The following is a 24,431-nucleotide window of genomic DNA, read 5'->3' as shown; positions in this document are numbered from 1 at the left end:
CTAATGTTTATGTTGCATTATCTTTTTTGCTGATTTTATCCATTAGTTAATGCATAAACTTCATCTTAAGTGTTGATAAGTGGATCCTAGAAAATGGATTTAAATTGTTTTGCTTTCTGACATGTTAAAAAGAGCAAATAAACCCACAGTCAGCTGAAATAAAATGATCTGCCAGGAAAACATGAGCACCAGTGAACCATGTCGCACACAGATATTGACACACAAACCCCCACATCATCCCATCCACGTTCCAGCACCCTGCTGGTTACCATGGAAACAGGCTCAGCATCCACCTCCTCCGCCGTTAGTCCCTCACTTCCTGATTGTCTTTGAATCCCCACATCTATCCATCCCCCTCTCCATCCTCCAGCGCCGTCCTCCTCTGCTCCCCTACAACCTGAAAACACATTTGAGGAACATTTCCCAACAGTCACCATGAAGTGGAGCAGATTGAGGTGGTGTTTATGTGTTGAAAATATGTTTTGTTTTGTTTTCATTGATTTCTGACCATGCAAAACAACCCTGGTGCTCCTTATGCTGCAGGCTGGCATAAAATTCATCTCATAATTTATGTATATGTGGAAGGAATACAAATGAGTAATGTTGCTGCATTACAGAGCAGGTTAAAATACAAACAGAAATCACTAAATGAGGATTTTCTCTCCCTTTTCAACCTTAGATAATAAATAATATACAATATCAGCATCTAAAATAAATGTTCCCATGTCATTGAAAGACAACATTTCAGTTAAAGTCCAAATATTTACTCAACTGGGCCAAAATTGTCAGCTCAAAAGAACTCAAGGGCCAAGAAATATAATTTTTATCACTTCTGTAAAATCTACCGAAGTGCATTGCACTCAAAAAAAATGGGAAAAAAACCCATAAGCATCTTATCTCATAATTACAGTAATATGTAGTAATTTGGGGTAGGATGTCAAAATTATGAGAAAAAAAATCACAAAATTACAATACAAATGGAAAAATATTTACCTTTGCAAATACTTGATGTATTTTGCCGAGTTTTAATACAGGAAGTAAAAGCAGATTCAAGTGCAATAGGAAGACTTACTTTAGAGTGTAAGTAAATTTGGTCCAATTTACCATGACAGTAGAAGGAAACTAGAAAGTTTGGAAAAGATGATAGTTTTGTGTTGCATCTAACATTTTTGTAATTATATTTTAATTTACAATTCATAGTTTTGTCGTTGTTTAATACAGAATTGGGGCATAAAATCAATCCAGGGTCCAAAAATGGCCCCTGAACCCTACATTGAGCACCCTTGAGTTAAATTATTTTAGCTCCAGCTACTAATGGAGCTTTGAAAATGTGTTCAATCAAACAAACCGAGTCAACAATGCAGACATATTGATGAAAGCCCAGAGAGAAAAATTAGGTTAGCAGACTTAAAACTCTCGAAAATGTGCATTGTGCAGATAACCAGGAACTAGGAGTGCAAGAACATCAACATTTCTGCTCTATTTTTAAAAGAAATCGTAGGTTTGTGTGATGTGTCAGAAAATAGAAACAAAACTTCTCCTTTCTCTACGACTAAACGCTGCTAAACTCCTCATGTTGTTGAGCTGCAACCAGATCTGCTGCATTAATAAAACAGCGGCGATTAGTCAGCCTGACCCCGCTTGGTTTGTTCGCCTTTAACTGAAGAACCCATTGACCCCGTCATCAGCAGACGAGGATGAAAGAACAAATCATATTAATCAATTCCTGAATTCTTTTTTCAACTAATTTAGTAATAAAATAATCGTTAACAGAAGTAGAAAGACTCAAGAAAGGCCATTTAGTGAAAAACAACATGTTTAGTGCATTAATTAAGCCATAACTGTACAAAATAAATTACAGTGTGATCTTGTTTCTTTGCAATTAAAGAGTTTTAATCTTGAAGTTTATTATTGTAAAGAAAGACATATGAATGTAATACATTTTACACATTTTTGTGAGTATATTTGAGTCACTACACAAAGATGATTAATCGTTTCAATTAGTTGAAATGATTAATTGCATTAATCGTGATTAATTGTTTACTGAAATAATACTCAACTGTTTTAGTCACTGATAAATCGTCAACTGGAGCATACAGACTCAAAAACAGGTGATTTGGTAGCAAAATTAACATTTAATAAAGTAGCAAGTAAGCTAAAACTGTAAAATATATACATGTAAGATTAAAAAAAAACACCTTTGTCTATTAATATGTTTTAGCTGAAACTCCTCAACTGGTACAGCTTTAGCTGCAGATTAGAAAGTTATGGTATTTTATTTTATTATTTAAAGAAGACAATTCGTTTTTTTCATTTTTAAATGTATTTCTAATGTACAAAAAAGGCTTAAATTAAAAAGCTGCATACTTCTTTACCCAATTAAGCAATTAATTGTAAGAAATAATTGATAGATTGATAACTAAAGTAATTGTTAGCTGCAGCACTGCTGTCAGAACAAACAAGCTGGTTATTCTGATCCGCATCACTTCCTGTAGTCAGAGTTTCACATCAAATTAGGTCAATTTAACAGGCGAGCTTTAATTTACTGCATGAACCACAGAAGCTCTGGGACGCAGAGATAAGAGTCGCATTTCTAGCTGCAGCCAGAACTCCTTGCAGGCAGAGAAAATGTCTGCTTCATGTCGAGGTTATTGGTTTGGACATGATTCGGCTGCATGATGCTAGACGAGAGACGGTAACTGAGGAAGCTGGCCTTCTTTAACTGCCTATTTCTAATGTGTCCAAATTGTTTTGAAGGTCAGTAATCCATTTGAATCCGTCTTTTTGGATTGGTCTAAAAAGGGGGAGATCAAATTTGAGTTGTTTTTAATGTGTCTGTCATACACAAAGGCCTAAACGTTGGAGTCTTGTTAGTTTAATTGATTAGTGTCCTAATAATTATTTATAGGATACATGTTTTGGAGACAGTTTTTTCTGTGGACATTAAAGCCTGAAAAGAAGCCCAGGGTTTCTGACCCAAGCATTCAGGGGCAACATCTGCAATGAGAAAATGCCGAACACATTTGGTGAAAATGCAAACATGATCAGTTTTTGGAATTAAAATCATCGTCACTCATCTCTGTTCTAACTTGCGTGTATCAGAAACCACAGAGTACTTTTAAATCTCTGGGTGATGTGCCAGTTTTCTAGGTCTCCGTTTTTCTTCACTGATGATCCACATTTAACTTCATTCCAACCTTAAGCTTTATGGTCCTATGTGTAATTTCTTTATTTTAACTATTTAAAAAGTGCAACTGGCAAGTGACTGTCATGTTTTAAAGGATTTTAGACTTTTTGTTTCATTTGGGTTCTTGGTTTTGATCATTTCTTGTCTTCTTAGATCCGGTTTTAACCGAGCCTCTATGCTAGATCTTTTCTGCTCTTGCATTTATACATTTAGATTGAACTCATTAGATTAGTGTCCTTTTGTTTACTCTAGATTTTCTCCTTGTAATGCTATGTTCTCTCTTTCACCATTATTTCTTCTCCCTTCATTTCTCTTTGCCAGCTGCCTCTACTTACCTTTGATTAGCCCTTCCGGTATTCTTCAGTGTCTTTCATTCTGACCTTCATTCTGCATTTTCCCCCACTGCCTCCTTCAATTACTGATGAGTCTGAACATTTTTCATTGAGGTTCTTAAGCTTTTGCCAAACCTGACAAAAGCCAAAACGAGGTGCAAGTTGAAAAAATGGCAATATTTGCACATAAAGACTACAAAAAGCAAACTATAGCTTGGTCTTTTAGTCAGTATTTTTTTAAGTTACTTTTGTGACCAACTCAATATAAATTAGATAAATAAATGACCATTTTTGCACCTTAAAATATGCATTTTGCTATTTCTTTAAACTTCCTCCCATGAAAGAGGATTTCCCTTATTTTATTTAATGACATTTCTATTGCTTTTAAACTCACAAAAGTGGAACTCATAATTAAAAACCCTATTTTTCTGCTCTGAATTTCAAAAAATGCAGTAATTAAGTCCGACAAGCATCACATTCTGCACTTTAATTATATATTTTTTCAAGACATTTGAGTCAAATTAGACACAGAAAGACAGAGGAATGGACAGGGATGATAAAGGTCATCATTCAGGTTTCAGGACCACATCTGACCAACAACATCATTATTATTATTTTTACTGCAGTCACATCCAAAAGCCAACACAGACAAAATGTTCCTAATTGTTAAAGTCTTCCCTTTACACATAAAACAGACCAAAGCTAACCTAGAAATCCCCTGAATAGATGAAATATGTATAGATATCTCAGTATTTTACTGAGATCTTAATCTTGTCTCTTCCATTTTTCTGTTTTTTCTCTTTGAAAATGTCAATAATAAAAACATCTTTGATGGAAACATGCATAAGAAAGGGACAGTCTGATCCTAAACGAGCTGCAGGAGTGAAGTCTCACGGAGTCTCTGAGGTTCATCCGGTCTGTTAGCTTCCTGTTTTATGCCTTCTTTGGAGGCAGCAGAGGTGATGGTGTGTGTTTGTGTCCCGGCGTCAACCGAAGGTCTTTAAAACCGCAAACGGGCCAAAACAAGTGAAGAAATCAAATAAATAATAATAATTAAAAAAAACTATTTGTAACAAAGCTTTACATTGCGGCTGCGGGCGCGGCCATCTGACAGCCAGCCAAGGAATTATTAGAAGAAGAAGAAGTGATGGATTTTTGGCTCTGGTACCTGAAAAAAAAGCACAAAAAATTAATTAAAATCTGCTTTTTTAATTTGAAATTTACAGACAGATTGTAAAGATTAACCAGCGACACTGAGATTAAATGGTAAATGAGAGATAAAACCAGGAGATTAAGATATCTGGAGGAGGGTGTGGCTAATCCTGGATAATCCCATTTAGAGATGTATTGACTCTAAACCGTTTAGGACTCAGATGTCAGCCTGAATGCAGGTTTTCCTTTTAGGACATAAATGTAATATGATATAAGCAATACCTGCAAAACCACTGAAGCAAAAGGTAGAACAAAAAAAAATTAGTTATTATTTGAAAGTAACAGAATAATCTAAAGCAAACTTGTTAGAAATTTAAAAATAATTAAGCCTACAAATCTTAAAACGGGTTTAAATGTGGCTTAAATAAAAGAGGCAGCAGTTTGAGACATGCCACCGTTTTCTTTGTTTTGTTTTTTTTAATAAATGGAATTCTTCATATTTCTCTACTAACATGTATTTTTTCAGACTCTTAGTGGGAAACCTGCCTCACGTCTGTAAACGTGAATACATAAGACGAGAGCATTGATGCATTTCCCTTTTATGCAGATGATTGTCAGATTTATGCTCATTAAAACAACAACAAAAAAGACTCAGAGTCTAAAATGACATTAAAGCCTGGATGGCTTCAATTAAAGGTTACCTAGATGAGACATATCTATTAGTTATTGTAGCTCTAAATGATTCTCAGATAATAACATTTTAGTCTCTTGGTTGCTAGGTAACGGGGCTGAGTTCCACCGGGGTTGCTAGGTAACGGGGCTGAGTTCCACCGGGGTTGCTAGGTAACGGGGCAGAGTTCCACCGGGTTGCTAGGTAACGGGGCTGAGTTCCACCGGGGTTGCTAGGTAACGGGGCTGAGTTCCACCGGGGTTGCTAGGTAACGGGGCAGAGTTCCACCGGGGTTGCTAGGTAACGGGGCAGAGCGCTCCGGTTCTGACTAAATAATTTGGATGTTTTTGAAGCAGCTCGTATTCCAGTCACTAAAAAACATTAACTTACTGTCAGAAAGCAGCTGTGGGTTTTATTTTTAATCGCTTGGACTTCTTCTAGAAGCAGCAGAGAACAAAATAGACTAGATATATGTGCAACATGTGAAATTTGTATGTTTTTTAGACTCCTCCACCCAGCAATATACGGTAGTTGCTGAAAACTTTTTTCTATCTTTTTATTAAATTCTGTTTAATTTAAGTGAAGTTGGGCTGGGTGTGGTGGAAGCGTTGTTGGCCAGCGGTAAAAGATTCGGGCTCACCAAGAGCGAGACTTGCAGATTCCCTTGTCGTGGGTGGGAGAGTTGTTCAGGGTAGGACTCTGGTTCTGCTCCCCGTCCGTCAGAGCTGAGGTGTTTGGAGGAGTCATGTCCAGCTCCAGCAACATGATGTTCTCAGCCTGCATGGAAATGTTCATGCAAACGCACATTGGTGGATGTGAGCAGAACGAATCACCACCACTCCTATTACCCCTGCTTTCACTTTTAGTTTCCAGCAGATTAATATTAGATGGCCTTCTTTTTATTGATTGGTTGTGTGATTAATCACCTGTGCATTTCATTTTTGGGCCATTTTAGGTATAAAAAGTAACTTTATAGGTAACTCTACCCTGTATCTGGAGTGAGTTCCCATCGACAGCGCTACCCGGGCGTATTGGCTGATTGGTCGCTTGTATCCGACTGCAGACGCCGGTCTTTTCTTCATCTGTGAGGATTTACTGTACAAACGCATAGTAACAATCAATGAAACAAAAAAAAATTCATTTAGGATTAAAACTGTGCTATATTTCTGATTCAGAGGATGAAAAGAACCAACCTTTCATCTGGAACAAGAGGCTTGAACTTCCACTCATCCTCCTCTGGGTCAAACATCAACCTGTTCATGATTTTATTCTTCTCCTCTGGAGGAATGAAGTTCTCTATGATCAGATACCTGAGTGTCCACAACACACAGTACAGCACCGGTCCAATTAAATGTGGCTGTCGCAGCAAAATATGTATATTAACAACCGTGCTTGTGGGGGGAAACGTTTCCTTTTCCCAGTGAATTGGAATTTCTCATAATGTTTATAAAACCTTTAAAACTGGAGCTCAAATGTTTAATGGCATATTAGGGCCATTATTGATAGAAAAGAGAAAATGAGGGTTGAATTTCTGCCCCCAAACATTTCTGAGTTTGAAAAGCTGATAATTTGCAAGCCAAAACTTTTTACATTAATATCTGAAATTTTTGATAAAAAGCTTGGAAATTTCTGAGTTGGAACAGTCAAATATTTGATGGGGGAAAAAAATCAAAAATTTTGAGATTAATGTCAGAAATCTTCTAGAAAAAGCTTGGAGATTTCTCAATTTCAAAAGTCGAAGATTTCCCACTTTTTAAAATATTTTCGACTTTGGAAATTTACAATTTTTTTCCCTCAGAAATTTCTGACATCAATCTCAAAATTTCTGAATTTTTATAATGATGTTTGTCAATTTTTCTAACTTAGACATTTCCTAGAAAAAAATGAGGACATTTCTGAGATTTGTCTGCAAATTGTTGACTTTTAAATCTCAGAAATTTCCTCATTTTTTCAAGAAAGTTTCTGTTTTTAATCTCAAATTTCCTAAGTTTTTTTCTGGTAAACTTTGTCCTCTATTTTCCCCCCAAGAGCCCGGACACGCCGTTGCACAGAGGTGTGTGGTCTGCGCTCACAGACCCGCCAGGACTCACTTGAACTTGAGCTCTCTGGTGAGCTCGTTCTGCGTTTGCTCCAGCTCCTGCCGGCTCCTCACGTGCTCGTCGTTCACGTCCTTGATCTCCGCCTTGGTGCACTGGAGCTTGGCGTACAGCTGGGAGGAAACGGGAACAGAGATCAACGCAGAGGACAGCGGCGCAGACAAGTGGATTTGCAGCTTGCTGCTGCCTGGTTGCAGTGGAAGCGCCGCCATGGAGCGAACGGGCCAGCCAATGGGAGCTCTCGTTCCTCTGCTTTCCTCCTCCACCGCAGAGCCGACATGCTGTTCACTATTTGACTCCAGGTTGAAAACAAGGAGCTGCTGCTGTTTAGCAAAGTGATGCTTTGCAGAAAAACCCATTTATTCTTTCTGCACTCTAAAATATGAATAAATAGTTTAGTAATTTTGTTTCCTGTCTGCTTTGGTGGTATCCTGCCCACCATTTTACAGGAACGTTTCATTTGGTTTTTCAATATGTTTTTATTTGATTTTCATATCTGTCGCTTAACAACCGGGTCATCACTGCAAAAACACAAAATCTTATCAAGTATTTTTGGGGTTTTTTCTAATGCAAACATCTAAATACATTTTAATTAAGACAAAACTAACTTTCAGAAAGAAATAGTCAATAATTCTTTAATATTGATTAAAATAAAAAAAACACTACCTCCTCTGGCAGGTTATTTTGGCAGTTTGTTGGAGCAACTGTAATTTTTAGTCCTTTTTTTTTGTTTTTTTAACAACTGGAAATGTTTTCCCAAATGCCAAATCAGGCACCATAGCAGTTGATGAGCAAAAGGTGGGGGAGGGGCAGTTCTGCATTACTTTATGCTCCAATCTGGTTCCTTAGTTTCATTTTTATCAAAGCTCACACGAGAGGTTTGGATGGTTAATATTTCATCTAATTCATGTCTGCAATGGATGAGAACAGTAGGAAACATTCAAAAGTAACATCATTTGTATGAGGCACAAAATGTCCACTTTAAAATGTCACCTTCTTGAGTTTCTTGGTCTTGGCCTCGACTTCTTGTTGCAGGGATGTGAAAGTCTCCCTCAGCTCCACCGCCTCCTCATCCTGGATCAACATCTGCTGCTGCATCTCCCGCTCCCTCCGTGTCTGCAAAACAACCAAAGTATTTTATCATATAATCCAGTAAATATATAACTTTAATATGCAACATGCAGCTGTTAAAAACAACATTTCTCTAAAAGGAAAATGACCTGCTCAGCGATCTCCTGCCTTTTCATCTCCAGCATCTTCTGCTGCTCGTTGGTGTGATCGATGATGTTCTTCCCTCCAACCAGCAGCTTGCTCTCCATCGCCTGAAAAATCCACAAATAAATAGAACAACTGGACTAATATTGATCATTTATAGACAAGGAAATAAAATCTAGCCGTGGACGAGGAGGAGAAACTAACCACTTTATGATTTCACTTCACCTATTTATGTATAAACGTATTCAGTTAGTTAGAGTAAAGCTGCAGGTTTTAATGTCATTAGGATAAATAATATAGCATAAAAAATGTCATATGTATCTGGCACAATGTATCAGACCTCAAGCAAGAAGAGTACAAATCATATTGTCTAAATTTGCAGATAATAAGTAGTTTAGAAATCAAGTTTTCTATCAATTATTCTGACAATTAATCGATTAATCAGATAAGAAATTGTGACATTCTGCAGGTTTTTTATTTAACCACATAAATGTATTTTATACAATATTAAAAATCAATAACAGAATGTGAAAATCAAATAGTTACATTATTTTTGCACAACAAAATAAATATTTTATTGCCTAAAAGGCAAAAATGGAACATTCTTTTAGTGCACGTCTTTACAGACAAAAGATTTTAATCTTTAAATCAAATGTATATAGTTTTATTGTACAGTTTTAGTTTAATTACTGCTCTGAGTTTGTTGTTCCTTCAGAAAATGGCCTGTTTTAGAGAGTTTATACTCTATTTAGCAGTTATTTGATAACTAAATTAGTTGAAAGTTATTTAAATAGTCAATTAATCATGATTAATCATTTGAGCCCTACTTGAGATTGGTGCAGATTCAACATCCAGCGAATAATGAAGATGGGCGGATGGACAGTTTTCAAGATTTTTATGTGCAAAAAATGATCTAGAATATAAAAAAAGCAGAAATAAATACATGGAATTTGCCACAAAAGGCAGAAGATATGAATAATTTTAAAATTATGCTGAAACATGTGCATGCCTGAGGCGATGCAAAGTTAAAGCAGAGCTCAGCTTGTTGTGATGTTGTCATCATGACGGTGCAGAGCTGCCAGCTTGCAGCTCCGTCAGCACAACGTTTCCGCTGATGGCAGCTTCAAACGCTCACAACGTTAAACATCTACATGACCTCAGTTTGACCTCCAAGGAGCCCCAGAGGCATTTTTTCAACTGATTCTAAATTTCACAAGCATTTAAATTGCTGCTGGAGGAGGATGTTAGTTAAGATTTAATAATTAAAATAAAGATAGAGTCTTTCTGGGCTTCTTAACACATACCAGGAATTATTATTATTAATTGGTTAACCCAAAATTCATCAATTAATAACTGGCAATAGCTGTATTGACTTTAAGTAAAGCCAGAAGGGACGAGTTTTTCACATTAGATTTATTTAGCTGCAGATGCACCTTTGCCACAAATGTCCTTTTAGGTCATAAAATGTTTATTTTCTTATTTTAAAAAGAATTTGAGTTATTTTGTATTTGCATATTTTAATGTATTTTGTAATATTGTTCCGAAAAATTTGATTGTTTCAATTCTTTATTCAAGTCATCGATTAATCGTTGACAAATCGTTGATAGATTAATCGATAACTGAAATAAATTTGTAGTTGCCACCCTAAGTTTAAAATTTCTACTTTCTCATCATGATGATAACAATTTTGTACATTTTACCAAGAAAGAGAGAGAGAAGAGACCCTAACATGGCAAACACTGACATTTTGTTTTGGCCTCCTTCCAGGACTTAAACACAAAAAGACAGTGAGTCCCTGACAACTGTGTGCTGCCGAAACCTTCCTCTGAATTCATGCACACACATTGCTCTTCTAAGAGAAACAGAAAAACACATTTGAGGAGTACAGCGGCGTCCTTCATGGAGGACGCAGCTCAGAAAGCCTCTTTGTTTCAAGCCGTCTTTGTGTTCAGTGTGTGTGACTCTTTGTGTTGCCACATATTCTTTCAGCGTCATTATAGAGGACTGATTCATGGCAGGGATTTTCCCCGTCTGTGCTTCCCATGGTTCCTGTTACGTCCCGAGCAGCCGGACCGCATTCCTCCAATACAAACAACTCAAATAGGTTCACTCAGAAGATGAATAATTTCAGGTTTTAGCTTCATTCGTTCGGATGAAAGGATTCCCCGTGGGATCCTCACCGGGGTCATGCAACAGTGTCATAATGCAAATGACATTTTTTGCGTTGCACGCAGCTTTGTTTGCAGCAACATCCAATTAAAATGTAACAATGAGGATGCAAACACTGAATGCGAGAAGCAAAGATTTCAGCACTTCCACTGCAGAGCAGCAGCTTCACTTTCAGCAAATAAAAAGATTTTCTGAAATAAGTTTTTCCTGAAGAAAATTTTGAATTGTACATCTATAAATCCAAACTGAATTATCTATTTATTTGCATATTTGTTGGTAAACAAAACCAATTGCCAGAATATGCCAAATTTATTCAGCTGATTAATCATCAAATAATCAATAGAATATTAAAATAATCTTTTCAACTTGTTGAATTATTTTTAATAGCTTATTCCAGCCCATTATTGGATGCAGCTCTGCTTGCCTGATTTATTGTGGTTTGTTTATTTTTTTACTGATCGACACGAATTAATGGATCATTTAAGAAGCCGAGATAAAAGACAAGGAATCAAAGTGGACAGAATATGTCAAACCTGTTGTATTTATTACATTAATTTGTTAATAAATAGAATTAGTTGCTACAGATTCCTAGTTGATGAATGTTTAGGCGACTGAGAGGAAGAAAAGGCGTTTCACTTTACCGAAAGTACGAAAACCAGCAGAGACAGTCGACTTGTTTGTGGACATATAATCTGCACTAAAGTGAACACTTTAGCTGAAACCGATCCATTTCCTGGAGGAGGAAAGTGAAGAGGAAGGGAAGCGATGCATATGAAGCTGGCGCATCAAGCCGCCCAGCCCCAGCGAGGTTGGATCCCGCCTGGAGCGATCAGGCTATAAATATCATGTGACGACAACAGGTCTCCGACACAGACGATGGAGGGCGAAGGAACAAAGAAGGAGCACTTTCAGAACCAGAACCAAACATGGAGAAGCAGCTTTCAGCGGCTGTGCGCCCCATATCTGGACCAAACTCCCAGAAAACTGTTAAGCAGCTGAAACACTGAGCTCCTTTAAATCAATACTGGAAACCCACCAGTTCAGAGCTGCTTTTGTACCACAATATATAAAATAATAATGACAACATTCGGAAAAATGTAATGTTTCAATTGTTGATTTTTGTTGTTTTTACGATTTAAAGCTCTTTGAACTACTTTGTTGCTGAAATGTGCTATAGAAAAAAAAATCTGATCGATTGATTTGACTGATATAAATGCAGAAAGAGAAGAAATGAGGTGGATATTTCAGAGAATCAGCTTCATGTTTGTCCTCATCGACGCTGAACCACTTAAAATTAAAGCCTCAAATTAAAGAGGCTTTAATTTGATTTGTTAAAACAAATCATGATTTGAAAAATCATTTTCACTAATTCACTCCTCAGATTTTCATATTTCAAAGTGACGATATTGTTTGTTTTTTTTATTTGGACTTTAAACTCAAGTCAAAACAATAAAATAGTTTTTTGGTTTTTTATAACGGTAATAACATTACAAGAATAAAGTCAAAATAATATGAGAATAATGTCTTAATGTTGAATAAAGTCTTAATATTAGGAAAAGGAAACAGTAATTTGATAAAAATGCCAACATGAAAAAATTGTTTTTTAAGGTTTTCTTCTTTCTTTCAGGAAAATTTACTAATAAAATAATTATTAAAATTGTATTTGATACAAAAACTAGATATCATTTGATGTAAGATTGCAGAACCAAACGTCTCGGACTGCGTGCCATGTAAAACAAACATGCTTTCAATATTTTATCTCTGCATGTTTCTTGTCCTGCTAGTATGAAGTGAACACATGGGTTAACTGATTTCATCTACACACACACAGTGGATTCATCAATATTTCAGCGTACGCAGGCCTGCATGTGGAGAAATGGAGAGGAGAGATGAGCTGCGTTATCAGCCTCCCCCACTCTGTAACCTTCAGATTCAGGCCGCCATGTCTCCGTCCTTCTTCTCGCTCCAATTTCACAGGAAGTCAGCCGGATAAACAGGAAACGCCGCTGCTCTATCCAGCTGTGCGTGTGACTGTGTGTTTGCACTGTATGTTAACTGTTAGAAAACGGTTAATCAGTTGCAAAGCTCGCGTTTATACAAACAAAAAAGGTAAAGGAGAGTTCACAAGTTATATTTTGCTTTTTTTTTGTTCAAACTGATTCTTAGATAGCGAGATTTCAGTCTGGTCAGTTCTTGATATTTCGAGCTCCTTACAGGATGAGCTGATTTTCTGACCACTTCCACCTTAACTCAACATACACACTCTTATTTAGTGAACTGTACATCTTCGAAAAGCAGAAGCGGAGCCTCCTGCACACCCAACAAGAATTAAGCATCTGGTTTCTGGATGGTAAGTCAACAACAAAACACTTGTCTTTTCCAGCAGCCATTGTACAGCAGTAAAACGTGCTGCTCAAACAAAGCTGGGGCTCTGCTTGGGTTGGTAGGTAACGCCACAGTACACACTGACTGACCTAGCCATTGAGGGTTTATAAAATGGCTAATTTTTCAGGCATCAAAAACCATTAACTTCTTGCTAACAAATATCTGGGTGTTTCTTAATCTCTTGGGATGTTTTTGGAAGCAATGAAAACATAAAATGTCTCAAAATGTTATTTTTAACATTTCTAGAAACAGCCTGCCTAACATGCTCATTAGTATTCATGGTGATTTTTGTTCACTGATGTTCTATAAGAATCCTCTGAAACCTTCACAGAACTGCACACATTTATATAGAAATTAAATTACACACAGCTAGAATCTACTAACTCAGTACTTACTGTGCTGCTTTATTTACTTTCACAATTATGCATCGCCTCATGTTGGTCTTTCTCGTAAAATCACAATAGCTTGAGTCATGTGGTTTGCTCATGGTAAATCCCATGATGTCATCGTCATTGTTGTTGGTTCTGCAGGGTGCAGGAACTTAATGTCGGGTCAAAACTGATTTCCTTCAACAGCAAAACACAAACTGGAGAACGAGTTCATGTGAAAAACATATGAAATTGGAAACTATCAGCACAACTATTTTAATATTTAATATTTTGCTTCTGTTTGGAGTAAAATGTTAAAAAACATGAAAAAGCTCAATGTTTCCCAACACCGCCTTCATCTAGACTGTTTGCCAAAGAGTTTTTATTTTTAGATTTATTTCATTATGTTCACTTTATCAGAGACAAAAGTAATTCTCTGGATTTCTAAAAACAAGCTGGACTTTTGGTGGCAGTAACATACTTTTGGCATGTCAAACTTATAAAATTTAAAAGGCTAATTTGACAAAAACAAATGTAAAAAGACAACTTGCGAACTGCAACTAACAATTATTTTAGTAATCAGTTATTCTTATGATTAATCGTATAAAACATTGGCAGATTTCCTATTTAACCACTTATATCTTTTTGATACAATATTGGAATGAATAAAAATGCAAATAAAAAAGAATTTGAACCAAGTAAAGCTAAAACTACGACTTACAAAGTTCTGAGTAGAATATATTTACAGACGTAGAAGGCTTTTTATTTTAAATGTAAAATGTTACATTTTTTGTAAACCTTTGGCTTAATGAACTTTACTGAGTTTTTATCAAATACTACTTTTGAGTCTGTATACTCTAGTTAGTGATGAATCAATTACTAAATTAGTTGATTATTTCAATAATTGATTCACCATGATTAATCTGATTAATCGTTTCATCTCTAAATTAATGTTTTAATACATTATTCCAGAAATATCTTTCTTATTGCCATTTATCCTGACATTTGAGAGTATGAAGGCTCCAGAGATTTGAATTAGCAGGAGGTGACTCCTGCAACAATAATGGACTGATTTTCTACAACATCATTAATTTACAAAGCAGAAGGAAGAAACAGTCGCTAATGAGAGGAACTGGGGAGAAAGCAAAGAGATGCTCGCAGTTCTGACCCAGAAAGTGGATCTAAGAATAGTTCGCTGAAGAGTCATTCACAGGAGCCTGAAGCTGCGAACAGCAGCTGCACTGACGTGCCACTGTGTCACTGAGTATTAAATGCTGATTTAACAGTTAAATTCAGACCAAAGAAATTAGGATTATTAATGAGGCTAGAAAACCCTAAATATGCAAAATCATACAATTAAACTATTAAAAAATAAACAGAAAATCAGGAAAAATTCAGTTCAGAAACTAATGATGAGGCTCAAATGGTTTAGTTAATGGACTCAGATCTGAACCTTCAGACACACATAAAGACAATTACAAAATCAGCCTTCTATCACTAGAAGAATATTTTACATTTTGTCTCCTTTTCTTTCTTTCTATTTCTTCTGAAAACAGGATTGATTGAAAGATTAAGATGTTTGACTGTTTTTCAGCAAACTCATCTTTCAAAAGAATTTTAATCATTTTTAACATTTTGTTTAACCTATTTGAATTGGATTGTTTATCAAAGACAATCACAAAGTAATGTATAACCGCTTGGCAAAAGGAAAACTGCAAAGTTTTACAAAAAGGAAATCTGAGTGGGGTTTTAAAGATTCGCAATTTGAAGCATCAGAGACATAAAGACAGTTACAAAGTCGGTCTTCTATCACTTGAAGGACATTTCCAGGATTAAAAGACTGAAGTCTTAGCAAGAGCTAGAGAAACTCATCCATGCATTCAGCTTCTATGCACCACAAATCTGGAACAAACGTCCAGAAAACTTAAAAACAGCCGAAACACTGAGCTCATTTAAATCAACCACCTTTGATTGAGTGGATGATAGTATTTAGCTGAAGAATGATGTGATAATAATAATTTTATGTTGTGAGGCACTTTGAGCTGTTGCTGAAATGTGCTGTTCAAGTAAACTTGACTTGATCTGCATGAATAATTCATGAAACAAATCGGTGCAGCTTGAGCTCAGCGGCTTCTGGAAGCTCAAAGTTTTTCTCATTTTATAAATTTGCTGCACAAAGCGAAATATGACAGCATGAAAAGTTAATGTGAACAGAACAAGAACGAGCCACAAAAATATGACGAAGCATCAAGAATCAAGACACCAGTTGGGTAGTAACTAGTTACTTTTACTCAATTACATTTACTAGAGTAACTTTTTTGAAAAAAGAAAAAAAAACTTTTAGGAGTATTTTGGATCACTCTGTATTTTTTTTTTACTTTTACTTGAGTAATTTTATGTATTTTTTACCAATTGGAAAACAAACATGATTAAAGTAAAAATTCACTTGCAGTTTTTCTTAAAAGTTTTATAAGTTTTTACTGAAACAAAATGATTTGGAAAAATTATTTAGGTCTAATTTTTTTTTATTTTTATTTCTTTTATGTCTAACAGTAAAAATGATAATTTTTGTTTTTAAAATACCAACATTTCCACTTAACTTTATAATTTGTTGAGTCTGATTATGTAATTTTTAAATACTAAATGATTGATATGATCAGTTACTCAGTAGTTGAGTAAACGTGATGAAATATTTTACTTGAATACAATTTTTGGCTGTTCCTCCAAACTCTGCAAGAGAGAAACTAATAAAAGAGGAAATATGTATGAAATCAAATGATCAGGTCTAAACCTCTTGAACGGTGAAAGGGAGATTATCTACTTTGCCTGATGACACCTCCAGCCCAACAACGTAAAGTACTGAAGCAGACAGATGGACACACCAGCTGAGCCAACAGAGCTTCACAGTTTCTGACCTACATGTTTGTTGTGAGCAGAATGTGTTTCTGAAGGACACATTACAATCCGATCTCATCTCTAATTGGTTATTCTTGACCTAAAGTCAAACCAACCTGTGACCCATTGGTCAAAAAGGATGGGAAAAAATAACTTTTTGTTAGAAAACCCAACCCAAACAATATATTTGAATGTTTACCAAAAAAAGCCGGCATGTTTGGTTCCTGATAAAGACCTTTTCCTGACACATGAGGAAAATCTTCACCCAGATTAAAATCGGTTATTTTTCATGTTAAATGATTGAACTTGCGTGTTTCCTTAAACTAACCAAAGGAAAAAAGACAGGAAATACTTCTTCCCCTTAATCAGTTCTGATTGTCATCGCTCAGCAGCTGGCCGGTGAATCATGCACACTGTGCCTCTGAAGAGTTTAAACAAATTAGCACTAAAACCTATTAACCCCAACGACCTCTGAGGAATAATGTGACAGGAAGAAATGTGAGCAGAAATGAATGATAGTAGCACAAGATCAGGATTTAGACCCTCACTTTCAAACAGGCATTGATAAAATGATGATAATAAAACAAAGGACATAACGATATAAAGGAAATATTATTTGATCAATTCTGTTAAACAAGGATCCTATTTAGTGACGTCACCTTTTGAAACATTGGTAATAACTTTAGCCTTTTAAAGGCTATAAGAAACCAATGTCTAGCACTCAGCTAGTTAGCACAATGCTAAAAGCATCAAAATCATCTCTAGGTTATGGAAATCTATCTGGAACTAAAGAAAACGTGAGAACACCTGATAATTAGCCAATATTTCTACATCGATTGTTTATATTTTAAAATCAGAACCGCATAAAAAGCATTTCGAATCCCACATCAGACTCTGGACCATTTCTTTTAAAATACGACTCCGCCATCTTGGTTCTTGTATCAACGGCTGCGCTTGAGGATGACCAGGAGCGCCCTCCGCTGGATGGAGGCCAAATTACAACACTAAAAGGAAGTCTAAATTGTCGTAATTTTTGATCTAACAAACCATTACTTGGCATTTAACCGTAAATTGATCAACATTATGTGAAAAATCCAGAAGGAAGGAAGAAAAAAAATCCCCCCTTTCTTTCATCCTTTCATCCTCTCCAATTAGCTGATCCAGCAGAGACTCATCTTGGGCAGCCGAGGCTGCAGCTACAGGATTATAGAGCTCATTGACTCAGTCATTCTGCACCAGTGACTTATTGACCGGATATGTCCCATGAATCAGTGATTAATGCAGCTCTAGCTCAGTCTTTGATTGATGTGTGCTTGTCACCTGTGTCTGAATTTAGCAGAGAAAGAGGTTCCTTCTTAAAATACAAACAACTTCACAAGTCCAGATTGAAAAATATAGGGTGCATTCACACCAGCCCTGTTTAATCTGCATTAATCAGACTCCAGTTTGTTTGTTTAGAAAGTCTGGTTTGTTTGGTGATGTTGAACTCTGATGAGGACCAGAAAAAGCTAAATCTTTGCCTTAAAACCTAAGTTTCGGTTCAGTTGAAGTGAACTCTGGTCCAAAATACATGCCAAGAGATAGAGATCACATATGCAGGAATGCCAGAAGCAGACTATGGCGCAGGGTGTGCTGGGTAAATACAACCAAAACAAATACGAGAGTCTAACACCAGTGGGCTAAATGGTTGGTGGTTTTTCACCAAAAACAAAAGAGAATTTCTGCAACCCACTAAAATCTGAAGCTACTCCATTTTTATTTATGTTTTGTGAAGAAGGACATGTTTCTGAGGTTTTTGTGTCATTTTCTTGATGCAGTGCCCCCACAGGTGTTTGAGGGGAACAGGTTTTTCAAATGATCTGGTTTGTTTGATACTGAGCCAAATGGAAGTGAAACGCACCAGCTGAAAATGTAACATAATATGCAATTTTGGCTCCAATTGAACCAAATCTTATGTTAAAAACACCAAAATACCCCAGAAATCTAACTTAGAGTGCCGATATTTTATTGAAAGGTAAATGCCTGAGATTGTGAAGAGCTGAAATGTAATACTAGAATAAGATAGGCTTGTATCAGTTATTGGATAGAGAGAACAATAACTTTTCCTCGTGAGACTCACCTTATATCTGGCAGTCAGCTGTTCGGTGGCTTCCTGCCTCTTCCTCAGATCCCCCATCATCTTCTCGTTCTCCCCCAGGAGCTTCTGCTTCTCCTCTGCCAACAGGAATTGATCCTCTCTAATGGCTTCATTCTCCAACTCCAATCTTTGTTCCTCCAGCTTCACAAATTCTTCTGCTTCTTTTTCCACCTCTTCTTCCTCAACCTCCTCCTCCTCTTCATCCCCATCTCTTTCCCAAGCCTCTCCATCTACCTGCTCCTTCTTCTGTTTGGTCCTAAACCTCCTGTGGTTGAGCTGCGCCCTGAGACGAGCGATCTCCTTCTGGAACTCACGGAGAAGAGCATCTTTGGGGTCCTCGTTGACCCGGGGCTGGTTCTGGATGTTCTTTGCACGATTGGCATAACGAAGGGTGGTGAGAGTCTCATCGTAATGCTGGGGAGCTGGGCCAAGAGTTGCAACCATGACCGTCTTGGCATTGCCACCCAAAGAGTCCTGCAACAGCCGGGTCAGCTTGGAGTCCCGGTACGGCACGTGGCTGCTACGTCCATCGGCCAAAGCTGAGATGACATTCCCCAGAGCTGATAGAGATAGGTTGATCTTAGCGGCTTCCTTAAGGCGGTCACCCTGGACTCCTGTCTTAGCTTGCCGCTCACTGCCAGCCAGGTCCACCAAATTAAGGCGTCCCACTCTAATATGTTTCCTCCCATCCGGTCCAGGCTGACTGCATTCCACAGTGATCAGAAACAAGGCATGGGACCTTGATGAATGTTCGTTCATGTCCGTTGCTCCAACTGCCCTGGCCTGATTGCCCACATTCATTACCTCCTCAATCTCCTTGATACTTTTGCACACGCAAGATGTGAGATCTTGAACATAAACGCCTGTCTCCGGACTCTCTCTGAGCTCAAGTCCTCTGGTGTTGCTGTGGTTGGGATCAAGGAGGTCACGGATCTCCTCTAGGTAGATCTCAAGGTAGGACGCCCGCACCAGATACTGCTTGTCGGACTGTGAGCGGGAAATGTGTGTGAAGATGTGGTCAAAAGCGTTAGGGATCACACCTTGCTTCTCTGGGTCCAGCCACAATCCCTGCATGGTGTAGGTCTTTCCAGTTCCGGTCTGCCCGTAGGCAAAGATGGTGCCATTGAAGCCTGCAAGAACCGAATCTATCAGTGGACGGACGCTTTCGTCGTACAGGTCTCTCTGTTTGGAGCTTGAATCATATACTGCATCAAATGTAAATGTTTTTTGGGGCTCGCTTGGTGGCGCCCGGGGGTTTCTGAGGATCACCTGTCCGAGCCGTAGATCCATCTGCACAATCCCCCCAGCAGGTCCATTGGATTCCTCTTTCCGGCTCAACGGACGGCACCGAACTACCACCTTCACTGACTCACTGCTCTTATTTTTAGACATGATTGGCTTCTTGGAATTAGGTCAATATATTCCAAATTAGAGAATACAGCAATTGTCCATGAAAAATCATGAAAAAGGCCTTCAATATGGCTTCGTGGTCATGTCACAATGGAGAAAAGAAATTGTGGCTAAAAATAGAGACAGAAAAATTACCATTGCAAATTGTGAGACCCCCCTCTTTCTGATTCCCTTTGCTTATTGTCCAATTTTAGCCCTCAAACACAAACTGTCGCTCAGTGTCTTTCACGGTCCATTTCAGTCCCGCAGCACGTTCAGATTCACTCGGTGGAAAGAAAAAACAAACCCAACAACGCCAGGAATGACACAAGTCAGTTCACCCATCTTCCTCCGGCCGTCATGACTGCGGAGATCCGGGAGCAGCGCGACATGCCGACCTGCGCATCTTCCAGTCCGCCCGCTGAAAGATGCTGTGAAGCGGATCTGCAGCTCTCAGTCATGAGAGAGAGAGAAAAATCTCTCACACACGCGCATTCACACACATCCATTCAACCACCACACCCAACATCACTGCAGCGTGAAACAGAGGATCGTGGGAAATGGAGTTTAGTCCCAATCACCAGTGGATTGTTGTCCAAGCCTGCCACCAACTCTGCAAAAGGAACTGCAGTCAATTATTTTAAAGGATATTTTGTATTAACTAGAAATTTATATTTAAAATTTTTTTAATGAAATAATAAAAACACAACTATTATTTCATTTTAAATGATACAAATATGCACAATGAAGTAATTTCAACTTTAAACGGTGAAGTTTATTCATTATCAAACAATATAAACTATTTAGAGGAATAGATGATATGAAAATAAGTATCACAGATATTTTACTCAAACTATTTCAAAAAGAGAGAAAGAAGGAAAGAATGAAAAAAGAAAGAAGGAAAGAAAGGAAAATGAAAATGAATCAAAATCAGCGTTACTGTTAATAATTAGTAAAAACAGCTGTGGTGGTATTTATTTTTAAAGAGTTTAAAACCTACAACTAGAAAGCTGAATTTCAGCTTAAAATTTCATAAAAAATTATGTAACTTATGAACACACACGATGTCCTTATAAACGAGAACAAATTCTTTCAAATTTGACCTAATTTTGCCATTTTTTGTTCAAAAGCTGGGCATAATTTTCCACTTAATTGGGTTGATGCGACAAACTGATGTCTGCACACCTGAAAAACTATTCATCAAAGTTTATAAAACGTGGATATTTGGGTAAGTTGAAAAGGGTATTCTCTGAATTACTATCAAAATGAATAAACATTCCCCCAGTGGGGGATTTTTAACAACCACTACTGACTTTCAACAGAAACCGATGAGTCATGCGTGGAAAATTTTTATTTTAAAATTTTAAAGTTGTGTTTTTTGTTATTCATAATGACACTGACTTCTGAAATATTACAATGTTCTTTTCTCCAATTAGTATGAAATCAAAACCCAAAATAAAAAGTGAAACTGTTTTCCCAGCTTTGCCAAATTTGGTACAACAGCGCCCTCTAGTGAAGTAAATGCAGAATGGTGACTTTATTTGACCTACAAATGGTCTATTTCGCCTTTTAGAGGGCACAAGCTCGGAAAGTAATTTTCAAGGTGACCTTGAATATTTTTGAGTTTACAATCTATGTGTTATGAACGAGTGATTCTGCAATGATCTGCACTGACGTGGTTTCTCTAATCAGAGTGGAAAGTTTCAGCCACGTGGGGAATTCATCACAGCTCACAAGAGTTTTGGCAAAACTTTGATATTTTGAAATGACTCTGTTCCTTTTCACCACAAATGTGTGCTTCATTTACAAATCAGAGTGTAGAATTTGTAATTTTTTGGGCAAACAATGGAAAATTACCTGTACTTTCAGTGTAGTTCAGTGTAGGGGAACATTCAGGTGTTCCCCTAAATGTTTATGTGATCATTTTCTGATAAATACTTACTTTTTGACTCAAATGATAATACTTTTGCTTAATCTAAGTTAAAAAGCTCACATTTTGTAACTGAAAAAGCATAATGATTAGCCTACAATCAACAAAAATCCCAAAAATAATCAGATCTTTATTGGCAGAATTCAAGAGTATAGCACTTTGTGTTAATCCAATAAGCTCCAATAGGGAAAAAATGTTGAAAGGGTTTTCTTTAAACCAAATAGAGTTTAGGGAAAGAGCCAATTCATATGCATAGCACACACTGCTGCTTGGTAACACCCCTTTCAGCCCTCCTACTCTTCCAACTTTCCCACTTTCTGAGTTGTCAAATAAAAACCAAATGCAGTCCAACTCACTTTCAAACACTAGATGCTTGCTTGCAAAATAGGTGCATGTAAAGATAGACTTCTCTGCTTGTCTTTGCCAAAGCTTGAAGAAATGTGAGAGGTAGTCTCTGACTAGCTGTGGGAGTGCGAGATGAATCCTGGGGGCCCCTTGCAGCAAAAAAAATTCAGGAATGTATCTCAGTCTGAAAAAAAAAACACTTCTGTGCAAATGCATGACTTATTACTGTAACAAAAGGTTGCACAGCTGTGGAGGATGATGTGATAATGTGATGCAGAAATTTAGGTGACAAATTATCTTTGATTTGATAAATTGTGAAAAAGAAAATTTATTTAATTTGGTCAGAACTTAATGGGGATCTATAAAATGCTGCATATTTGGTCTGTATGTCAAATTTATAAATTTAAAGCTCAAGATTCATACAGTCACAAAGCACAAAAAGACATGCAGTTCATTCAACAAAAGTTCCAAACTACATGTTGACCAGGCCATGTTTTAAATAACTTCTGAATGCTACTGGACCGAAGACGTGTCCTGTGGTGGGAACGGTGTTTCCCCCTAATAGAGATTGTCTAACGTGGTGCTAAAAATACCAATTTAACCTTTTAACCTCTAGTTGGAATATTAAACTGCAAGTACCTTTTAGTTTCTTCAGAACTTTAGTGCATTTCACCTAATGTTCTCTAGTTTTATGTGTGTTATGGGGATTTCATCATTCATAAAATTCACTTCCTGTTTCCGCTTGCCATGGCTTGGGAAACCTTGCCTTGGCTGAGTGCCAATCCAAAGAAACATTGCAAAGATCTCTCACAGTATAAAGTCATAATGTCCTGGATTTTACTTCCCTGAATACCATAAAAACAAGTTTTCTTTTTCTTGTTTTTTTTTTTTTTTTAGATCTGATTGTGTAGCTTTCAATACAGCAACACATTTAGGTTACATTTTAGCTGTTTACTCAAGGTTTTCTATTCATTGTGTGGTTTTCTTTTCATGTTCTTTTACAACACAGGGCTTCCAGGGTGGACTCAATCTACTCAGTCTTGTTTAACTGCTTCATTTTCTTCTTTCTTTATTTATGTGCTTCTTCCTTCCTCAGTTTGCGTCAAGTCTGTACTTGGGAGTAAGAATCTGGTCATACTGAGCATTCCTAAGAGGGCTTGAGTCAAACTATCCTGACAGGCGGAAGAAAAGTCTCTCAGACAGCGCCAGATGAAGTTAACACTAAAATCCCTTGCATCACTGGTGTGTACATTAACGCTTCCTCTTAGGAGACAATGCCTTGAAGGTTCAAATTTTCACATTTTGTCATTTTACTACATATAACCATACATTTTAATTTCAATGGTGGAGACGTTTACAGAAGGATTAGGTTATGAAAAACATTTCAAGTGCTACATTCTTCCACATGATGTTTAATCCATCATTTTACAATGGAATCCAATGGAATCCAATGGAATACAGCGAGAGCTATGACCAGGTCCAAATCCAAATGAGAATAAATGGCAAGACTCAAGGCTTTATGTTATCCTTTATCTTCACAAAAATATGTTGCTTTGTGTTGGTGTTTCATGTTAAATACCAATGAAAGAGCAAAGGACGCATGGGAAACAAAGCATGGTCAGCATTGCCAGTGATGAATAGAGAATTACAAAATACTGCAGACCCCACACATCCTGAACCTAAATTATCCAGACTTTTACCACTGAGTTGATGGTATTTGCAAAAAAAAAAAGAAAAAAGAAGAGCCATCAAGGAGACAGTTTACTTCATAATGAACACTCAAATCAATGTTACCTTCATTTGCACTAATTTAAGTTCAACTTTTTTTTATTTAATGTGTATTTTTACATATCTTATTCAAACAAATTATTTTTAATTTATTACCAAATTTACATATGCATCTTTATTGAGCAAAAGAACCAAAATCAAATTCCTTGGTCAACAAGGCTGATTCTGATATTAAGTTTTATCATAATAATAGATTCATAAGCTTTCACTGGTGCATAAGTTTGAGACCACAATATGAGATTAAAATTGTTTAGACAACTTTTTACGAACTATTCTTTAACTTTCAACGCGGAAAAGAGAGATCGGCATAACTTGTTCTGAAGCGAAATCTTCCACCTCAGTCATAATATTCAATTGTAAAATAAAATCAATT

At 36.9% G+C, this 24,431-nt stretch overlaps 1 protein-coding gene across 2 annotated transcripts; it reads right to left on the bottom strand.

The window, feature by feature from the left end:
* Nucleotides 1–308: 308 nt before the first annotated feature.
* Nucleotides 309–20,520, bottom strand: LOC129375278 (kinesin-like protein KIF3C). 2 transcript variants are annotated; one of them, XM_055054254.1, is made up of 8 exons: nt 18,589–20,520; nt 8,658–8,759; nt 8,431–8,553; nt 7,432–7,550; nt 6,535–6,651; nt 6,328–6,436; nt 5,982–6,118; nt 309–397 (listed from the first exon to the last, which is right to left on the bottom strand). In XM_055054254.1, exons 1-8 carry the CDS (start codon nt 19,996–19,998, stop codon nt 391–393), a joined length of 2,124 nt encoding a protein of 707 aa, XP_054910229.1. In that variant the 5' UTR covers nt 19,999–20,520; the 3' UTR covers nt 309–390. The 2 variants fall into 2 exon arrangements, with proteins under 2 accessions (XP_054910229.1, XP_054910228.1); XM_055054253.1 differs by lacking the exon at nt 309–397 and adding an exon at nt 3,992–4,687 and having other exon boundaries at nt 18,589–20,519.
* Between the last annotated feature and the right edge of the window lie 3,911 nt (nt 20,521–24,431).

Source organism: Poeciliopsis prolifica, unplaced genomic scaffold, assembly GCF_027474105.1.
Source record: "Poeciliopsis prolifica strain line A6 unplaced genomic scaffold, Auburn_PproV2 SCAFFOLD039, whole genome shotgun sequence".
NCBI classification, from domain to species: domain Eukaryota; kingdom Metazoa; phylum Chordata; class Actinopteri; order Cyprinodontiformes; family Poeciliidae; genus Poeciliopsis; species Poeciliopsis prolifica.
This window is presented reverse-complemented; position numbering and strand designations above follow the sequence as displayed.